This window comes from Dasypus novemcinctus, chromosome 4 (genome assembly GCF_030445035.2).
Source record: "Dasypus novemcinctus isolate mDasNov1 chromosome 4, mDasNov1.1.hap2, whole genome shotgun sequence".
NCBI classification, from domain to species: Eukaryota; Metazoa; Chordata; class Mammalia; order Cingulata; family Dasypodidae; genus Dasypus; species Dasypus novemcinctus.
Window position 1 is genome coordinate 63,701,091 of NC_080676.1, and position 18,795 is coordinate 63,719,885.

An 18,795-nucleotide genomic window follows, 5' to 3' on the forward strand; every position below is an offset into this window, starting at 1 on the left:
TAATTCTTCTTGTTGCACCAGGATTCCAATAGCCTAGAATGTTCACATGAGTTTTAAATGTTAAAGGGATTTATTTTCTTTAATCATACCACAGTCCTTCATGCTTTTTAAATCTCAATTGGATAAAGATGAAATCACCTCTGAGAGAGAGCTTGACATCTTGAAAACATCTGTTCCTAGGGCAGAAACCTGGTGGTCTTAGATGGTTTTGTCAAACTTGGGATTCAGACCATAAGAAAACACAACCATATCACTGATTTCTATCTTTGATTGAGGCAGGAAAGCTCAGAAAATTCTCCTAATTTTCACAGGGCCATCCTGGAACTCCGTACCATGCAGGTTGAAATGCATATATACAAACACACATGCATACACATTCACACCTGCACACATATGCATACACATACACACCTCCACATATATACACTCTCACATTCACAAACTTGCATATGTGTACACATTCACACATACATATACACATATACACCCCCACATACACACTTACATACATACGTGCACACATATACAAACACAAACATACTGTGACTCTTTGGTTCCCTTTTTATGTCATTTATTAGAGCATCACTACTTTCTGTTGTGCATCTAGCTGCTTCTACCCAAAAGATGTTGATGTGAAGAAGACCACTAAATGGACCTGTGACGTGTCTGTCATCATTTATTTATTCATTTACTCAAAGATATTTATTGAGCACATACTAACAGGTCAGGACCTATGTAAGATCCTAGGGTTACAGTGAGGAGCAAAACAGAGAAAGCCCTTGCTTTCATGAAGCTTACATTCTTGTGTGTGTGTTGGGGGGGGGGATGATTAACAATAAACAGACAAATAAACATATAATGTTAGATGGTGCTAGAAATTATGAAAATAAAATAAAATTTGATGAGCACCAGAGAATGACGTAAAGGAGTCATAAAAACTATCCAGAATAAGAAAATCATGAGGTCTGCTGTAAATAATGTGATAAAGGGTACCCAGGTTTAAAAAGGGCTTACAAACAAGGTTGCCATTTGCCTTATGGTACAGGTGGCAGTCATTAGGTTTGGCTCCAAGGGGCTGGGGGGCCATAGATTCCTAGACAGTTGGTGTTATAAGTGCTCCTAGGATAGATCAGGTCCAGGAGAGATTCATTCATCCCAGCTAAGTTCATAGGAGAGTGACTGACACCACATATCTCAGTAGATCAGTTTTATACAGAGCCTTAAGTATGTTCCAGGACATAGGAAAAGTTGCCTGATGAGCAAGATACTAGGGAAAAGGATCTAGTGATCTTAATAGTGCCTTTGTGCTAGCATTGCCTGATGTACCATATTTACTGTAATAGTAGGTTTACTTAGAAAACGTAAGACTTAGTGCTAGCCTAGTAGGACACCCTTTTTTTTTGTTTTTGCTGGAGCTATTCTGATTGCTTGGCTAATCTGTTTTTCTAGATTCTTAAAATCACTATCCTGATATTTAACCTCCTCAGACAAGTTCAGATTAGTCACTTCACAATATTTCATTCCTGTTGAATCTTGCTGAGGATACATTTTGGTCTCTTAATAAAATCTCAAAAGACCCTCCCAACCCACTTACAGGGTAATAATTATATTGTCTTCTTAAAAGATTAACTTTGCCTGACCCTGCTTCCAAATCCTAGGGCCATCCTACTTTATATATCTCTTTGCCTTAAGATCTGGGCCAGCTAACTGTTTGTGTCTTTGCTTGTTTTTTCCCAAGCCTGCTCACAATTCTGGGCCATTGCCTTGAGGCAGTGTTATTGCCTTCTCTTCCCTAATTGATTCTGAGTGCAGGTAGAAGTCTGCCTCTGATAACATAACTTTAGATCCCTAACTTCATAATTAGCAATCATTGTGACATGCTTTTGCAGAAGTCCCTTGGCCTAGTAATCTAAGCAGTCTCCATCTAATCACTTTACAGGTGCATCCCCTGTGACTTGGCATCACACGTATGCACACACACAAACACATTGCGGGTACACATTGATTCCTATCCTCATCAACTCTTTCATATCCTCAGGTCTTTGAATTCTGGTTCCTTTTCCAGGATGGCCAGTCTCCTGCACTTGTCCCTTCCTGTTTCAACTAACATGACAATATTCTTTGTGATGGTTTCTGAATGCAAGGAGCTCGTGATTTCTCACTGGTTAGATCTGCTCCTTGAGGTAGCGATGGAAGCATTTATTTACTTTCTCTATATTAAACAGAGACTGAGTTTGTGACCTTAGAAAATCACCTACATCTGCTTTAGTTTTATTATCTGTCAAGCAAGAATAATCCTATTCTAGCCTAGCTCATGGGGGTTTCATAAAAACTAAAATTAAAAAAAAAAATGAGTTAAAGCGCTTGGACAGATTGACCATGTAACTGGTAAGTCTGAAATCATTCTAATACTAATTGAAACTGGAAAATTCCTTTTTAAATATTTGTTTGTGTTGCATATAGCAGGTTAATCCTGGAGGGAAGACCCTTGAGGAAAGACGCTCCAGCCTGGATGCTGAGATCGACTCCTTGACCAGTATCTTGGCTGACCTAGAGTGCAGCTCCCCATACAAGCCTCGGCCTCCACAAGTAAGTGCTTCCCGTAAATGTTTCTCCACATTTCCAGCCATAGATATTCTACTCTTCTCTGAAAGAACAGATTTCTTTTTCTAGCCCTTTGATATTTTTTGCTCTTACCAGCTCCAGTGGTTTGTCTTGCTGTTAAATATCAGCCTGGGTTATTTAACAAGCAGAAACTTCTTTAATTGCTTTTATTAGTATTGTCTTTAAACCTCACATAACATTACACAAAATTTTTATGAAAGAACATACTTCTTATTGCACTGCACTAGCCTTTTTCTAGCTTTCCTGTATGGATGCTTTATATCTGTTATAGTCTTCAGAAAATGATTTAACATGCCCATATGAGGTAAAGGTGAGGGGCTATATGTCTTGTAAAGAAATTCCTTCTATTAGATATTAATTTTGTCTCCAGTTTTTGTTGTTATAACTAATGGTACAATAGACATGCTCTATATGTGTTTTATTTTGAGCTATATCCCTTCCTCAGCTTCCTAAAAGTGGCATTTTTACACTGAGGAGTATACCCATTTTCTTCACTTTTTTTTCCAAAGGCTGTAAGTGATTTATTTATTTATTTATTTATTTTTAAGATTTATTTTTATTTATTTATTTAATTCCCCTCCCCCGGTTGTCTGTTTTCTGTGTCTTTTTGCTGCGTCTTGTTTCTTTGTCCGCTTCTGTTGTCGTCAGCGGCACGGGAAGTGTGGGCGGCGCCATTCCTCGGCAGGCTGCTCCCTCCTGCGCGCTGGGTGGCTCTCCTTACGGGTGCACTCCTTGCGTGTGGGGCTCCCCTACGCGGGGGACACCTCTGTGTGGCACGGCACTCCTTGCGCGCATCAGCACTGCGCATGGGCAGCTCCACACAGGTCAAGGAGGCCCGGGGCTTGAACCGCGGGCCTCCCATGTGGTAGACGGACGCCCTAACCACTGGGCCAAAGTCCGTTTCCCTTATATTGCTTCTAGCAGTTTGAATATATTAGTTTCACCCCAGTCTAACCAGAATTTTGTGATAGCAATGAACTTGATTTGGAAGCATAAATAAATGGTACCATGTTGTCAGTTTTTCTTTGTGTTCCTTTGTTTTCTTCAGAGCAGGACTGTTTTTCTGCATCTGAGTTTATCATCCGCATTGTAAAAGCTGACCTTCCTATGCTAGTGAGCATTCTCTGCCTCTCTGAGTATTTATTGGGTGAATGGCAAGTTCTGTCTCAGGGCTGCTGAGTCCTCAAAAGACAGCCAGCAGAACTCCGGATACAAACCTTGGACAGGCACTGTTGTCTCTCTATTGTTGTTTGGTTCTTGTGTGATGTTTGCTTGACTGTGTGACAGTGCATACGGCATTTTGAGTTCGGTTCCAAATCTTAAGCAACAGCTTCTATATTAACAATGATTCCTTTTCAAAGTTCTCAAATTAAGAACAAGTTCTGCCTCTCTGTTGTCAGTCATTTCGACACTACTGTGCACATAAGGCTACAGTGCTTTCTTCTTTAGAAATATTTCCATTACCTTTTCTAGACATATAATGGGACTGTTAGTTCTCTGGGGGCACAAGGCAAAACAGACTAGAGCTTGGCTCTTCCTCGGTTTGCTCTTGGCTCTACAGGCCTGTCATAGTAAAAATGTAATTAGGCTCTGTAAATATGTCTTGAGATGCTGATATATGGCATAATATAAGAGGCAAGTCCTTTTCAGCAGTGGATAGTTGAAAGGGAGAAAAATAGGATCCAGGTGCCATCTTTCAGAAATCTGTAATAGTTTAAGGTGTGAATTATGGCAGTTATGGTAAAAGCACAAGGAAGTGAGTGATGCATTTTTTGGAAGTGGCAGAATCTAAAAAGGCTCATCAGAAGTCTTGCATTTATAGCTGGAGGGACAGATGAAATTGTATTGTGGGAGATAAGAGGGAAAAACAGCCTGAGCCATAGGGCAGAAAAGTCCAGGCCTTATTCAGAGAAATGCAAGCAGAATGGCTGAAGGAGATGAAACCATTGAAGACTGGGATATAACTCTGAGATGGTTTGCTAGTGAACGTCTGTGGATATTTAAAGATCAGCTCAAGGTTTTGGTCTCTTTTGTAAGTGCTGGGCAATATTTAGAGATTCTCTAAGAGGGGAAAGCTAAAATTCATTCTGAAAAGGAAACATAGGAAACAGGGCCAACTTTGGAAAGATGTAGGAGGATTGACTTAAGTCAGAGTAATATTTTCTGGTAGTCCTTGCTTACATCCTAGTTTCTGACCATTGTTTGATGTTCAGCAATTTTTCATTTCCACCCCAGCAAATATTTTCAGATCCAGTTTTGCAGAACAGTAGGACCACTGGCTTTGCCACTAGATTCAACTGTCCTGTGCCCAAGTGCTTCTGTGCCCTTTTCTTTACCAGTAAACCCTTATAACCTAACTAATACTGAGGAGATTCTGCTTTGAAGTTATTGCCTAATATAGCTTTCATTCTTTAAGATTGTATCTACACATGCCTTCTATAAACTGCTGAGTTTTAGTGGTTTTTTTCAGCACATACTGTTTTGTTTGAGTAATCTTACTGTGTGCACCACCTCATAATCACTCTTATTTGGGTAACACTTTACTGGTTGTATAGCACTTTCACATAAATTCTCATTTGAGTATCTACAACTCTGAAACATAAGTGGTATGCTTATTTTGTGGATGAGAAAACTAAAACAACGTCCATCTATGTTTCTCTGTGAACATAGATGGACTTTGAATTTAGGCCTGTGTTAATGTTCCAGAAACAGATTGAAGATGTCAATTTTGTTCTTATTTTGTAATGTTTTTACACCAACTACAAAAATATGAAATCATTCATATGAGTAAAGCTGCCACTCTAGTATGACTTTTCCATAAAAATAAAAACATTTAGAAGATTTAAAAAAAATAATTAAATAGAAGAAGTTCAGAATTAGGGTTGAATTTTCTTTCAATGTGCCGGTTCAATTCAGAAATTAAAGGGTGATCGGTTCTAGTTTTCGGTATTTTTTTTTTTTTTAATTGTTCTAATTTAGGAAAGCAAGAGTTAATGGGGAGATCTAGCTCATTCTTCTGAATTATCTTCACTCTGGTGGAACTGAATTAAATGTGTTAGTATTTATTCGTTAACATAATTATATAGTATAAAAAAATAATCACACACTTAAAATATTAAACATTTGTGCCAAGAGAAGATGATGACTGAAGTAGGCTGTGTTATCTTGTAATTAAAAGGTACTTGAAAAGTCCTAGAAATGTAGCCTGTTAAAGCCCCACTTTGATGTTTTCATTTTTGATCCAAAGCAAATTTTAAAACCTGTGGAGTAACCTGACTACTTAAAGTAGGCTAGTAGGTCTGTGATTTCTTACTGTTTGAGCATATGTTGTGAATTTCCCAAATCCACCTCTGAATCACTGTTGTAATGCTTCTTTGACTCATGGATTTAGAGAAAGAGGACCATATTTGTGGAGCATTTGTTCAGTAAGAGGTCCAAGGAAGCTCCATTCACGTTAAAGCTCTGAAAAATGCCTGTGCTCTTGAGACTAGATTTTGCTGAGGCATTTTTCTCCTTTTTTGAAGGAGCTTCTCCCACTCCTAGATTTCCCAGCTTTAGTTCTGTTCATTTATGTATCCAGATCTTTATTTGGGAAATGTGGGTTAATTTTATGTATTCATTCATTCTTTAACTGGCATTTATTGAAATTCTTCTGTGTATTAATTATTAGAATTCTAAAGTTAGCAACAGCATATCCTTGTTCTAGAGTAAATTTTAGTCTTACAGAAGAGATAAAAACATAAACAATTCAAAGGAACACAAAAAAGGGCTTCAATGTGTAATTTAGGTCATCATGTTACTTACCAGGTGTTGAAATTGGAGATCAGAAATAAGATTATCAAAATTGTACCTAATACCTTTATAGGGAACTGTAAGGGGCACTAGAAAAGATAGCCTTTGAGTTCACTTGGGACTTATTCATCCACATGTACGATTGGGAAGGTATAGAATTCATGGTGTGGGAATAACAAGGCAAGACATGTTGAAAGTAGAATTAGAAGACAAGCTCTCTAACCCTGGCTCTGTCTAGAAAAGAAAAGCATCGTAAGTCCATGTCTGATTCCTTCTAAGAAATAAAAAAAATTTCCATCTGATGCCTCTATAGTTCCTCCAAAGGTCCAAGTTTGGAGCATAAATTGGTCCAATTGCAATGTGTAGGGTATGTGGATTATGAAAAGAAATAACAGATGAAGAGGTCATACATTTGATATTCAGATAGCCCTTTTTATGTCTAAGAGCTCTTATAAGAAGGGGGGTGAGCTTAGTGGGCATAGCAATAGTAGCTATATTGGGTTCAGGGGTAGCTCCTTTAGGAAATTTTACATAGGGTGTAAAAATATCCATTTGTGACAGCACAATTATACAATTAAATTGTATTCATGTATGGAACTAAAATTTCCAATAACTTAAATGGTGCAGATTGGGAAAAAGTTTTAGAACAACAGAAATAAGAAGTTGTAATGTGGTTATTGGGATAACTGTAGGCTAAATATGACAATACAATGGTATCTGAACTTGAGTGGACCTTCAAGTTCAGATAGCCCAACTCTTTCATTACAGAAGGAAAAGTGTTGCCTGATAAGGGAAAGATCATTGCTCAAGGACAACACTGTTAGAGATATGCAGAATGATTCTTTTTATTTTCCCTGAACCACAACATAATGGTTTGATTGAATGCTAACAGCAACCATGAGACAGTTTGCTTTGATTTAGCAACTCAATTAGTTTATATACAAAATGTCTCTTTTTTTGTGGTGCTTTCTCAAAAATATGTCTTGGAAGCACAACAGAGTATCAGACAAATAAAAAGCATGCCTCAGAGGTTCACAGCCAATATGACAGTATTGTGGCCTTGAGTTAGTGTATGTTTAGACCCAACCCTTTGGTTATCATTTGTTAGTATAAATGCAGCTTAGACCATTTGGAAGACCTATAGAGGCATCAGATGGAAATTCTGCTTATTTCTTAGAAGGTAAGGAATCAGTTATGGACTTAAGATTTTTTTTTTCTTCTCTAGGCAGAGCTAAGGTTAGAGGGCTAGCCTTCTAATTCCTAGTACTAGGCTATCTTTTCTTTCCTACAGTGAGTTTTGAAAGGTTAGACCTGGTACCCAGGTGACTTGGAAGGATGTTTAATTATTCTTATATTCATATTTTAGGGAGATTTAGTAATCTTTGAATCAAGTTACCTTTGCATTGATCAAATGGAATTTCACTGTCCTCATTTAGATTAATATGAAAATTTGAGAGATTTTTAAGGAAAAAAAATAGGGTTGGACATAGTTAAAGCCTAGTCTCAAGTTTCCCAACAGAAAGAACACTGTTTTGAATTTCCTGTTGCCACCTATCTAGAACTTGGCTACATCATAACTTGAGCTTCCTTTTCTTTATTTCTAAAATGTGCATAGTAGCTGCCATTCATTCACCCTTTTGAGAGATAACAATATTCCGGATTTACAAGGAATAAAGTATTGGTTCAAAATAACAGTCCAGTCAGTCCTTACTGTTTTGTTTCAGGATTTTTAGCTGTGATTCTGGACCTTCCTTTAAAATGAATGATGGTTTCTCTCTAAATGACATAAATTCCTCATTTAAAGCATTGAAAAATTTTTGTAACTTCTTAGCCTTTTTGGGAGCTGAGTATTTAAATGCTGTTAGGTCACACAGTCATGTCATTTAATTGCAATTCAGGTGCACCCACACTGAGTCCCTTTCTTGGAGCAATGATCTTTGATGCAACCTGAGAAATTATCTCAGGTGTGTTTGCATGTGTGCATGTGTTGTGTTGAAGCCTTTTAATTTGGAATCTATGTTCCCTGATGTAGTATAATCAGGGTGGAGTCTTGTGATGCCATGGATCCTCTATTTTCTTGTGCTCCATGCTCTAGCTTGCAAAAGCCATGAGCAGCTGCACTGGAGATTAATTAGTAATTAAATGTTTAATATCCCATATTATCCAGTGCAACCCAAACATGTAGGGCTACTGGGAGATGAAAGCTGCAATGTGCTGATACTGTGTGATAAAACTTAGCCTTTCCCTGCAGACTGATGATGTTCTTGGTTCTTTGTTTTGCTTCTTGGGAATTGAGATAGGAACTGGGTATTAATCTATTGGAAAAGAAAATATGTGTAGGGAATGTCATCTTCTTTTTTCTATATTCTGTTCATAACAATTTAGAAGGGTGCCATGATTTGCTGAGAGAACAGATTTTGGATTTGTCTGTTTTTCTCTGCATTGTCTGCTAATAACTCTGGGCTTTCTTCAAAAACTATGGTAAAAGTTGAAACACTGTAGATATCTCACATATAAGATATTAACTGGAGTACAGTAAATTAAAATGTGTAAAAATACTATTTTTAAAGAAAAATAATCTAAATATTTGTAAGGCCCATGTTTAGAGGATCTGTCTTATTTTTCAAATATTTTTTATTTTTATATCATTTGTTTCTTTTTAAGGGGTACTGGGGATTGAACCCAGGACCCTATACATGGAATGCAGGTGCTCAACCACAGAGCTTTACCACTCCCGGATCTGGTTTATTTTGAATTAGTCTGTACCTGCCAGAAAACTTCAACAGTTAAATAATACTGAGATAGGGGCGGAGGAGTGGTTAGTTGATTCAAAGTTTCATGCCATCGGCGGACTTGACCCAGTGGTTAGGGCATCCGCCTACCACATGGGAGGTCCGTGGTTCAATCCCTGGGCCTCCTTGACCCGTGTGGAGCTGGCCCATGCGCAGGGCTGATGCACGCAAGGAGTGCCATGCCATGCAGGGATGTCCCCACATAGAGGAGCCCCACACGCAAGGAGTGCGCCCCGTAAGGAGAGCTGTCCAGCCCAAAAGAAAGTGCAGCCTGCCCAGGAATGGCGCCACACACATGGAGAGCTGACACAAGATGACGCAATAAAAAGAAACACAGATTCCCGTGCCACTGACAACAACAGAAGCGGACAAAGAAGACGCAGCAAATAGACACAGAGAACAGACAACTGGGGTGGGTGGGTGGGGGGGAGAGAAAAAATAAATAAATAAATCTAAAAAAAAGTTTCATGCCATGGGTTTGATGACGGACAATTTTTAGATTGAGTATAAATGCATTCAATTTATTTCCTCCTTTCTTTTTAAAAGATGTTGTTTTAATTTGTGTCATATGTGACATGCATAAGGAAGGTTAGCTTTTAATCTGTGTTTTGAGTGCCATGAAAATGGAACATCATTTTCAGAGTAGAAATTTAGGCTGGAAATCTACCTTGCACTGAACCTTAATAAATTTTTGCACAAAAATGCCCAGTTTACGTAAATCAATGTAAAAATCTGCTTCAAATGTATGTTAGTTCCTAGCAGTGATTGGGGAGGAAACTAAGCAGGTAATTGTTGCCCATTACCATGAAGAAACCGGTTCTGCTGAAGGCTGGCCAGTTTTCTGTGGACCTTGTCCTTTCTACCGCATCTCTTCTGGTAGCTTTTAGTTGTGATTTGTTTGCAAGATCTTGATAAATCCTTGGCTCAGAGATGATTTTTTTATACTGCACTGAATAACTCAATTCAGACATTGGTTTAAAAAGAAATATACAAAGCTGCCTGTTGAGTTTTTCCATTTTAGAGCAGCATCTTAGTGGAAATAATCAACCCTGTGTCCATGCAGAAGCACACATCACATTTGCAAAATTAAAGGGAGTTCTTGCCAAGACTGCTTTCTCTATTTCTTCCTCCTCTCCCACTGTTTAAGTATCTATTTTGGTAGTAGTCTTGATCTGAAATTTATGGTCCTTCTTTTATTTATTTATTTATTTAAAAATCAAATAAACTATAACAACAACAGCAAATTCAGCTATGTTTTCTACTCAAGATAACTAGACTTTACCATGTAGGGTTTTATATGTGTTTTAATAATCTATCTTACATGTCATCATTTGTCATGGTGAGTGAATGGTCTACTCTCCACACAGACTATCACATTGGAATTTAACTGCATACATTGTCCCTACATTGATATATTAGTTACAAGCATGAAATTTCAATTTATTTTTTCATAAGTGAACATACATATTTCTTTATAAAACTTTAGACTGGAATTGAATAAAAGATAAAAATTTGACAAATATTGCTGTTGAGCCAATCTTTTTAGTTTTCATTTGTATGTGCAGATGAGGCCATTTGTTTTTTTTTTTTTTTTCCATTTATCCTTTTATCTTTTGTTTTTTTTTTTTTTTATTGACTTTGTAATAATATTACATTAAAAATATATATGTGAGGTCCCATTCAACCCCACTCCCCCACCCCCCCTCTCCCCCCCCAACAACACTCGTTCCCATCATCATGACACATCCATTGGATTTGGTAAGTACATCTTTGGGCACCTCTGCACCTCATAGACAATGGTCCACATCATGGCCCATACTCTCCTCCATTCCATCCAGTGGGCCCTGTGAGGATCCACGATGTCCGGTGATCACCCCCGAGGCGCCATCCAGGGCAGCTCCACGTCCCAAATACGCCCCCACCAATCATCTCTTCCTGCCCTTCCCCATACCCATCGTCCACCATGTCCACTTTTCCCAATCCAATGCCACCTCTTCTATGTGGACATTGGATTGGTTGTGTCCATTGCACCTCTATGTCGAGAGGAGGCTCAGATTCCACATGGATGCTGGCTGCCATCCTCCCATTTTCAGTTGTAATCACTCTAGGCTCCATGGTGTGGTGATTGTCCTTCTTCAACTCCATCTTAGCTGAGTGTGGTAAGTCCAATAAATCAGATTGTAGGTGCTGGAGTCTGTTGAGGCTCAGGACCTGGCTATCACATTATCAGTCCAGAGATTCAAATCCCCTAACTATATCTTAAACCCCAACGTTAACTGCACCTCCAGCAGATTAGTATGAAAGTCTTATGAAGGGAGATCCCATCTGAGTCCAGATTCATCACACATAAACACCATTTCCAGAGAGGGGCCATCTGCCCTGGTAGTAAACCCCATCGGCAATGACCATAACTCTCATGGGTCTCTTTAGCCTTCATAGGAACCAATATCTGGGGGTTGTATCTGCTTTATCTGTCTCTTTGACTCTGCTCAGTTGTGCATGAGGGCAATCCTTCTGCCAGCCTCCAGACTCTTTTTTAGAAACTCGTAGCCATATAAACTCATTTCTCCTTTCCATTTCCCCCTTACTTTAGGTCAAACAGCATTTTAAAGTCATGTTGTTTTATGTAGACATGGATATTCTGTTGATCCGCATTGAACCTTCCATATAAGGTCCTTTTCCAGTTGCATCATCAGTTGGTATTTGATAGTGGTCCCTCGTTGCCAGGGAGGCTCATCCCCGGGTGTCATGTCCCACGCTGGAGGGAAGGCATTGCATTTACATGCTGAGTTTGGCTTCGAGACTGGCCACATTTGAGTAACATGAAGGCTGACAGGAGGAAATTCCCAGGCACAAAGTTGTTCTAGGCCTTGTTCTTATTTTGGGTTTATCAGCTCACAAGCATAGTCATTAGCATCAGGGGCTCACTGTTGAACCCTCACTCCCTCCCGGTCCCCGCCGCTGTACCTGTGAGACTATCGCTGCTCCCCTAGGGACCACGACAGAGCACCACTGGCCAGGAACCCAGTACCCCCCCTGCTGGGTTTTTAATTGTTGCCACTATGAGTATATCCAATCATTACCATGCACCCTGGACATATGTTCTGTACAGCTCCCTGTCAGCCATATATCACCTGTCATTGGTATCCCATACCAGTATCCCTCCATTGCCATTGTTGAAACACTCTGTGATCCAGAACTCCCCGAAATTTGAAGCCCAATATAATGTCATGGTCCCTTACTAGGGAATGGCATATAGCGATGGGTTTAAAGGATAGATAAAGAACTTGGATAAAGTTAGATAAAGAACTTAGATAAAGAATGTTGACTTGAAAAAATTCCACATCCTATCCTTTCCTCCCCCCCCCCCCCTAATTATTCAGCGTTTCTTCGTAGGAGTCCTAGACCACAGCAATGCATATATATAATATACAGCACTCCCATACATCCACCACAACACCTTTTTCCTTCCACAGCGATACTCTTACACCCTATTCACATCATATTTACTTAAGGTGATGTACAGAGTCTGAGATATTAGCTTTCTAACATGGTAATATCTGTGCTTACATTATGGTGCATACTTTAGGATACACAGTTCTTTACATTTTTAGTTCTCCTATGTTTTACATTATGGTTTACATTATCAGTCTGTCGTCTCCTATATGTTATGGTGTAATATTACATGTTTTATATCCATCCTTGTGTACTCTCAAGAAACTCCTCCCTTGCCCCCCATTTACTTTGGTTCCACACATTTAACGTCCATTTTCCCTTCCACCTTGGTGCCCACAGTGACAGTCAACCTCCGTTTCCTGAGGAGCCACTTCCAGAGATAGATGGAATAGTGTTTAGGGCCTAACTTGCTCATCTGCCCCAATGCCCTGGGAGCCACCCTTTCTGATGAGGCCATTTGTGAATTTTGGAATTGTCTCTCTGTGCTGTGGACCTTGGACCCATACCCAAATACTCATCTAAGCTCTGCTGTTGTGTTGGGGTTCAAGACCATAGGAGGGGATTGAATCATGTTTCATTGTGCTGAATCAAGTGTGACTTGAATATAAAGTAAAAATCTAATAATTTTATCTCTCAAAGTATACCTTGTGAGACAGTATAAAAGTGCCCAATACCTTAAGGAAAAAAAAGAGATAATTGTAATAAATACCAGACTATGGGTCCCTGACGCAAGACTGTCTTTGTTTCCTGTCACTCAAGAGGCACTCATATTCATGTCTGCTGAATAAATGAATGAGCATTTCATCCTATTTAGTAATGATGTAAATAGCCACACCCTAAAAACCTGCTAAAGAATCCAACCTAGGATTGACAGCTATTCAATGCCTGACAAAGGTATAGCTCCTTCCTGGTTTTTCTATAATGAACATGTATTTGCACTAACATAGTTGAGTACAGCTGAGGCAAGTGGGGTTTGAAAGGGTAACCTAATGATAACCACTGATTGATCTAAAATTACCAGCTTCATCCCTAAATTACTTTATATCACTTGAAGGCAATGCACTGGGTGAGATCATATTACCATGAGTTACAATTTTAATACTTTGCCCATTTGCTTATTGGGTGATTTAAGAAATAAACGTCAAGAACTTTTCAGTGTCCTTTACAGAGCTGCTGAAAAGATAGGACCGTTATGTTGTTCAGTGCTTCCTAATAGAGATCAATATGATAAATTCTTTCTATTTAATGTCAAGGGCAAAAAGTTTTCTGACAAATGAATATGCCTCCTTTTTTCAGAAAAAATAAATTTACATAATTATCATACAAATTTTTTACCATGATGGCCAGGAAGCTCTGCCTCCTGTGAAAGGAAGCCTGTAAGATTCAGTCTTCCTTCCTTTACCACACTGTTTCTGATTTTTCCTGACCCAGGATATGAAATGTCCTAAGTATTTTTCAATTATAAACCATTTAAAATAAAAAACATTTAATTGCCTTTTTCAGTGGAAGTACACTTTGTGTCTATGCATGTGTGCCTTGAAATTACGTGAACCAGATTTTTTTTTTTTAAAGAGGAAATTGGATTCTAAATTGTTTCTTCACTTATATTGATGGTATACAGGGCATCCATTAAAGTGACATATTCCCCTGGTATAAATAAAATACAAGATTTAAAGTAGTTTAAGGTGGAAGAATATTTATTTGTTCCTTTTAAAAAATGTGGTGTTTTTTAAAGCTTAGAGCCCTTATAGTTACGTATGTGAGCCCATTACCTGAATCATTTGCGATCTTGGACTCTTCCTCATGCTGTCTTGATATTGTACTGCTTATGCGAAAACAATGGAAAATGTTACTTCTTAGATGCTGCTAGAGATGCCAAGCTCTTTAGCAAGAAATAATCTTCTCAGCCCTCATTGCCACTCAGCAGATACAGAGTGATGTTGGATTTCCCGAATGGCTGGCTTATTTTAAATTGATCCTTACCAAGGCAGTCCAAGCCAGGAAACAATTTTTATAAACTATACCCTGGATGGCTTAATATTCTGTGTTTTACTTATTTTAGGACTCCTTTTCTCATCAGCCAACCTAGTATAGCTATAAGGTATGAAGTTTAACTGTGTTTATTGGGGAGCCTTATTTTTACAGTAACTTTTAGATCAGTTTTTACCACCAGCAAGTAGAAGAAAAAAGAGAGAGAATCAGGATGGTCTGTTTGCTCCTGTGTTAGGATAAATTTATAAGAGTACCTTTTGAAATAAGGGGATTAATAGAGATGCATCATTCAGGGCCATTAGCTCTCTGCCAATATCAGCCATATTGGATGAACAAAATTCTATGTGAATAATGATTTAGATGTACCTTGAAAACTAGGCCCAGTAAAGGTTGAATTTCTGAGAAGGCAAATGGAATTCAAGAAGGTGGCCATGGTGTACATGTTTCCAAGAGCTGCTTGGATTCTTTCTTCTCTTCGTTGACTGTTTCTTTCATTCAATCATTCATTCATTGGCTATTAATTGAACACAAACTCAATATTGAACTGTTGAAAGAATATAAAGACCTAATTAAATGGAAAGATAGCCCATGTTCATTGACTTAATATTGTTAAGATGGCAGTACTTTCCGAGTTGATCTACACATTCAGTGCAATCCTTATCAAAATCCCAGTGGGCATTTTTGTAAAAATTGACAAGCTGACCCTAAGATTTGTATTGGAAATTCACTGGACCCAATGAGCCAAAACAATCTTGAAAAAAGAACCAAATTGGAGGACTTACACTTCCTGATTTCAGAACTTACTACAAGTTACAGTATCAAGACAGTGTGGTACTGGTATAAGGATAGACTTACAGATCAATGGAAAAGAGTTGTGAGTCCAAAATAAACCCTTACACTTATAATCAAATGATTTCCAACAGGCGTGTCAAGACAGTTCAATGCAGGAATAATCTTCTTTAAAAATTGTGCTAGGATAAATAGATACCTATATGAAAAGGAATGAAATTAAACCTCTACTGCATAGCACTTACAAAAATTAACTAATATTCATAACAGATCCTAAGTGGAAACAACCCAAAAGTCCATTCATTGATAAATAGATAAGTAAAATGTGGTATATGACTACAATGGAATTTTATTCAGTCCAAAAGGAATGAAGTATCGATACCTGCTAGAAACTGGACAAACCTGGAAAAATTATGATACAAGAAAGAAGCCAGACACAAAAGGCCACATACTGTAAGATTCCATTTAAATGCAAAGTTCAGAATAAGCAAATCCAAAGAGAGAAAATAGATTAGTTGCAGGGACTGGGAGAAGGGGAGAACTAGGGAGTGACAACTAATGGGTAGTATTGATGAAAATATTCTGGAATTAGATATGATGTTGGTTTCACAATGCTTTACCTATAATAAGAACCATTGAATTGTGCATTTTTAAAGGATGAAGTATATGGTGTGTGAATTGCATCTCAATTAAAATAAATAAAACCCAAACAAAACTCTAGCAATGTGCCTGGAATACACAGATGAAATTGGACATGACCCCAGATCTTAAGAAGTTCATAGTCTAGTTGGGAGAATGCAAACTCAAAATGACAGTACAGAGTACTACTACAGGCTAAGGAAGAAGCACATATTAGGATACTGCTTAAACAGGAATAGTGAGAAGTCTGCCTGGATGGTCATAGAAACTGTGCTTCTTGGCCTTGCATTGACATGAAAGATCTGCAAGAGGATTAGACTCCCATGCAGCTCCAGAGAATAAAACTAAGACTAATATTGAGAAGTTGAGGAAGGCAGACAGCAATATAATATGACAATAGCTTTCTAACAGTGAGAGCAGTTGGACTTCAATGTAAGCTGCCTTAGAAGATGGCAAGTTACTTAATGAAACACATTTGAAATGATACACTGGCATTTACCACAAAAGTTATTTAATCTCTCTAAACCTTAGTTTTCTGAGTAAATACCATATCTCAGAGTTGACTTGAGGACCACGTAGAATAAATAAATGTGTGTAATGTGTTAATATGCTATATTGCATGTAATAAACAGTTATTACTGTTGCTTTTCCCTACTTCTGTCATCAAATTGATTTTGGCAGTAATGCTGGGAAATGAATGCAGGCAACAGATGGAGGGACTGAATTGAATAACACTAGGATTCCATGGTAGTCTCATTCTTGGTCACTGGACTTGGAGGTTTCTGTTCCTTGATACAAAAGCTTGGAAGGAAAGACAAAAGACCTTGGTTCTAGTCCAGGCCTCTGAATTGACTATTTCTGTACTCAGGGCAAACAGCTAGCTTCAATAATGCTTTGTGATGTTTGCCATGCTGGCTGGTCTAGAAGTTTCATTTATTAGACTGTTAATGACAAGAACCTCTAGTGACCTTGGAAAAAAAAAATTTTTTTGTGAATGTCATTGAGACTCTGATGAGCACTGAGGGTGGTTGAAAACCAAACAGTATGAGGGTCAAGAAGCAGGAGGCTTTACTTCCTCAGCCTTGCAAAGAAAATGCAATCTTTTCAAAACAAAGAAGAGAAACTTGGTTAGATCTGTAGATCAAATTATTTAGGATGCCTTAAGAGACTAGAGCTTGCATAATTGGCCAGACACCTAGTAAATTGCTACTACCTTCCCCCTGGGTCTAGCTTTGACATCTGTAAATTGGACAAGTGGCATTAGATGAGCTCTTATGCCATTTCTACCTGTGAGTTAATATGTTTTTTTCCTTGTATTAAAGAAAAGACTCTCTTGACTTTTCTTTCTAAACTTTTGTTATTTCACTATACAAGTTTTTTTTTTTTACGGCATGATTATAGTCGATGAGAGTAATTACGTGCAACCAAAGGGAAATTACATGGACATTGAAGGACTAAGATCATGATATTCAGTTGAGATAACATCTGATTTTATTCGTACTGTGTTTGGAAACTGGCCCTTACTGGCTCCTGTTGGCTTCCCCCTGGTTAGGGAAAATTATTTCAAACTTAAATACTCTATTTTAACTCCTAGGGTTAACATTATGATTAATAGGAATTAAAAAAAAAAAATTTCCTGGAGCGGGGGAGGGGGGAGATTATAAACTTGTCACAGTTTTAATAGGCCTGACATTAGCGCATTGATGTAATTTATTCAACCCAAATTTTCATCATGTTCAGGATGCTTTGGAACCAATATCATAGAGTTTATGATTATTTAAGAAGCAGTATATTATAGAGGTTAAAATCATGAATTCAGGCTGGCTTGCATTCAGATCACACCCCTACCACTTTGTAACTGGTTGTGAATTTTAGGATAAGTCACTTAAACTCCTTATGCCTCACTTTACTCATCTCTATGATGCAGATAATTACAATATGCACCTCAGAGGACTAAATGAGATATCATGGGTAAAGTACTTAAAATGATATTTGGAACAAAGTAAGCACTTCTTAACATTATTAATGGGAGTTTGGATGCAAATTCTTAAGTTGTCTGAGGTATTGCTTTTATATAAAGATATTGATTTAAGTAATATCCCACCCAACTCTCAAACAGATTTTCTATCTCATATACGCTGGTGTTATCCTTGCCGTACCCAAAAGGTAGTGGGTCTGTCTGCCCTTGAGCCTTTGCATAGGTCCTTTGGTTTTTTTCAGTGATATGTAGCATCTGGACTCTAAATCCAGAGCCAGAACCATAACCGGTCTTGTTTTATCTGACATGAATCTTCAGCACCTGTTTCTGTGAATTACAAGGTAATCCCTCTGATAAAAGTAAGGTTTTACTTAAAATCAAAACTCATACCTCATAGATTATGAACTTGTCACAGTTTTAATAAGCCTAGCATTAGCCTGTTGATAGAGTTTATTCTTGTTATATTCCTCATCTGCTGAGAGACAAATAAAGCAATAAATAAAGTAAATAAAGCAATGGCTCAAGTTACTGTCCATCAGGTCACCTGGAGGACTTGTTAAATACAGTCTGCTGAGCTCCATAGCCAGAATTTTGGACTCAGTAGGTCTGGAATGATGCTCAAAATTTGTTTTTCTAAGAAGTTTCCAGATGATGCTGATGTGGGGACCACATTTTGGGAACCATTCAAAACTGCTTGTCAGTCAAATGTTTTGTAAGCAGCACCCTCTTCCT

At 38.1% G+C, this 18,795-nt stretch overlaps 1 protein-coding gene across 8 annotated transcripts in view; it reads left to right on the forward strand.

The window, feature by feature from the left end:
• Positions 1-18,795, forward strand: part of LPP (LIM domain containing preferred translocation partner in lipoma) — a 715,716-nt gene that overhangs the window by 340,864 nt on the left and 356,057 nt on the right. For 6 of the 8 annotated variants that reach the window (XM_071214679.1, XM_004467196.4, XM_023591335.3 and 3 more), the window contains one exon: positions 2,464-2,589. In XM_071214679.1, coding sequence (XP_071070780.1) covers positions 2,464-2,589 — 126 coding nt within the window. The remainder of the gene's footprint in view (positions 1-2,463; positions 2,590-18,795) is intronic. The other 2 variants (XM_071214680.1, XM_071214681.1) reach the window with 1 other exon arrangement.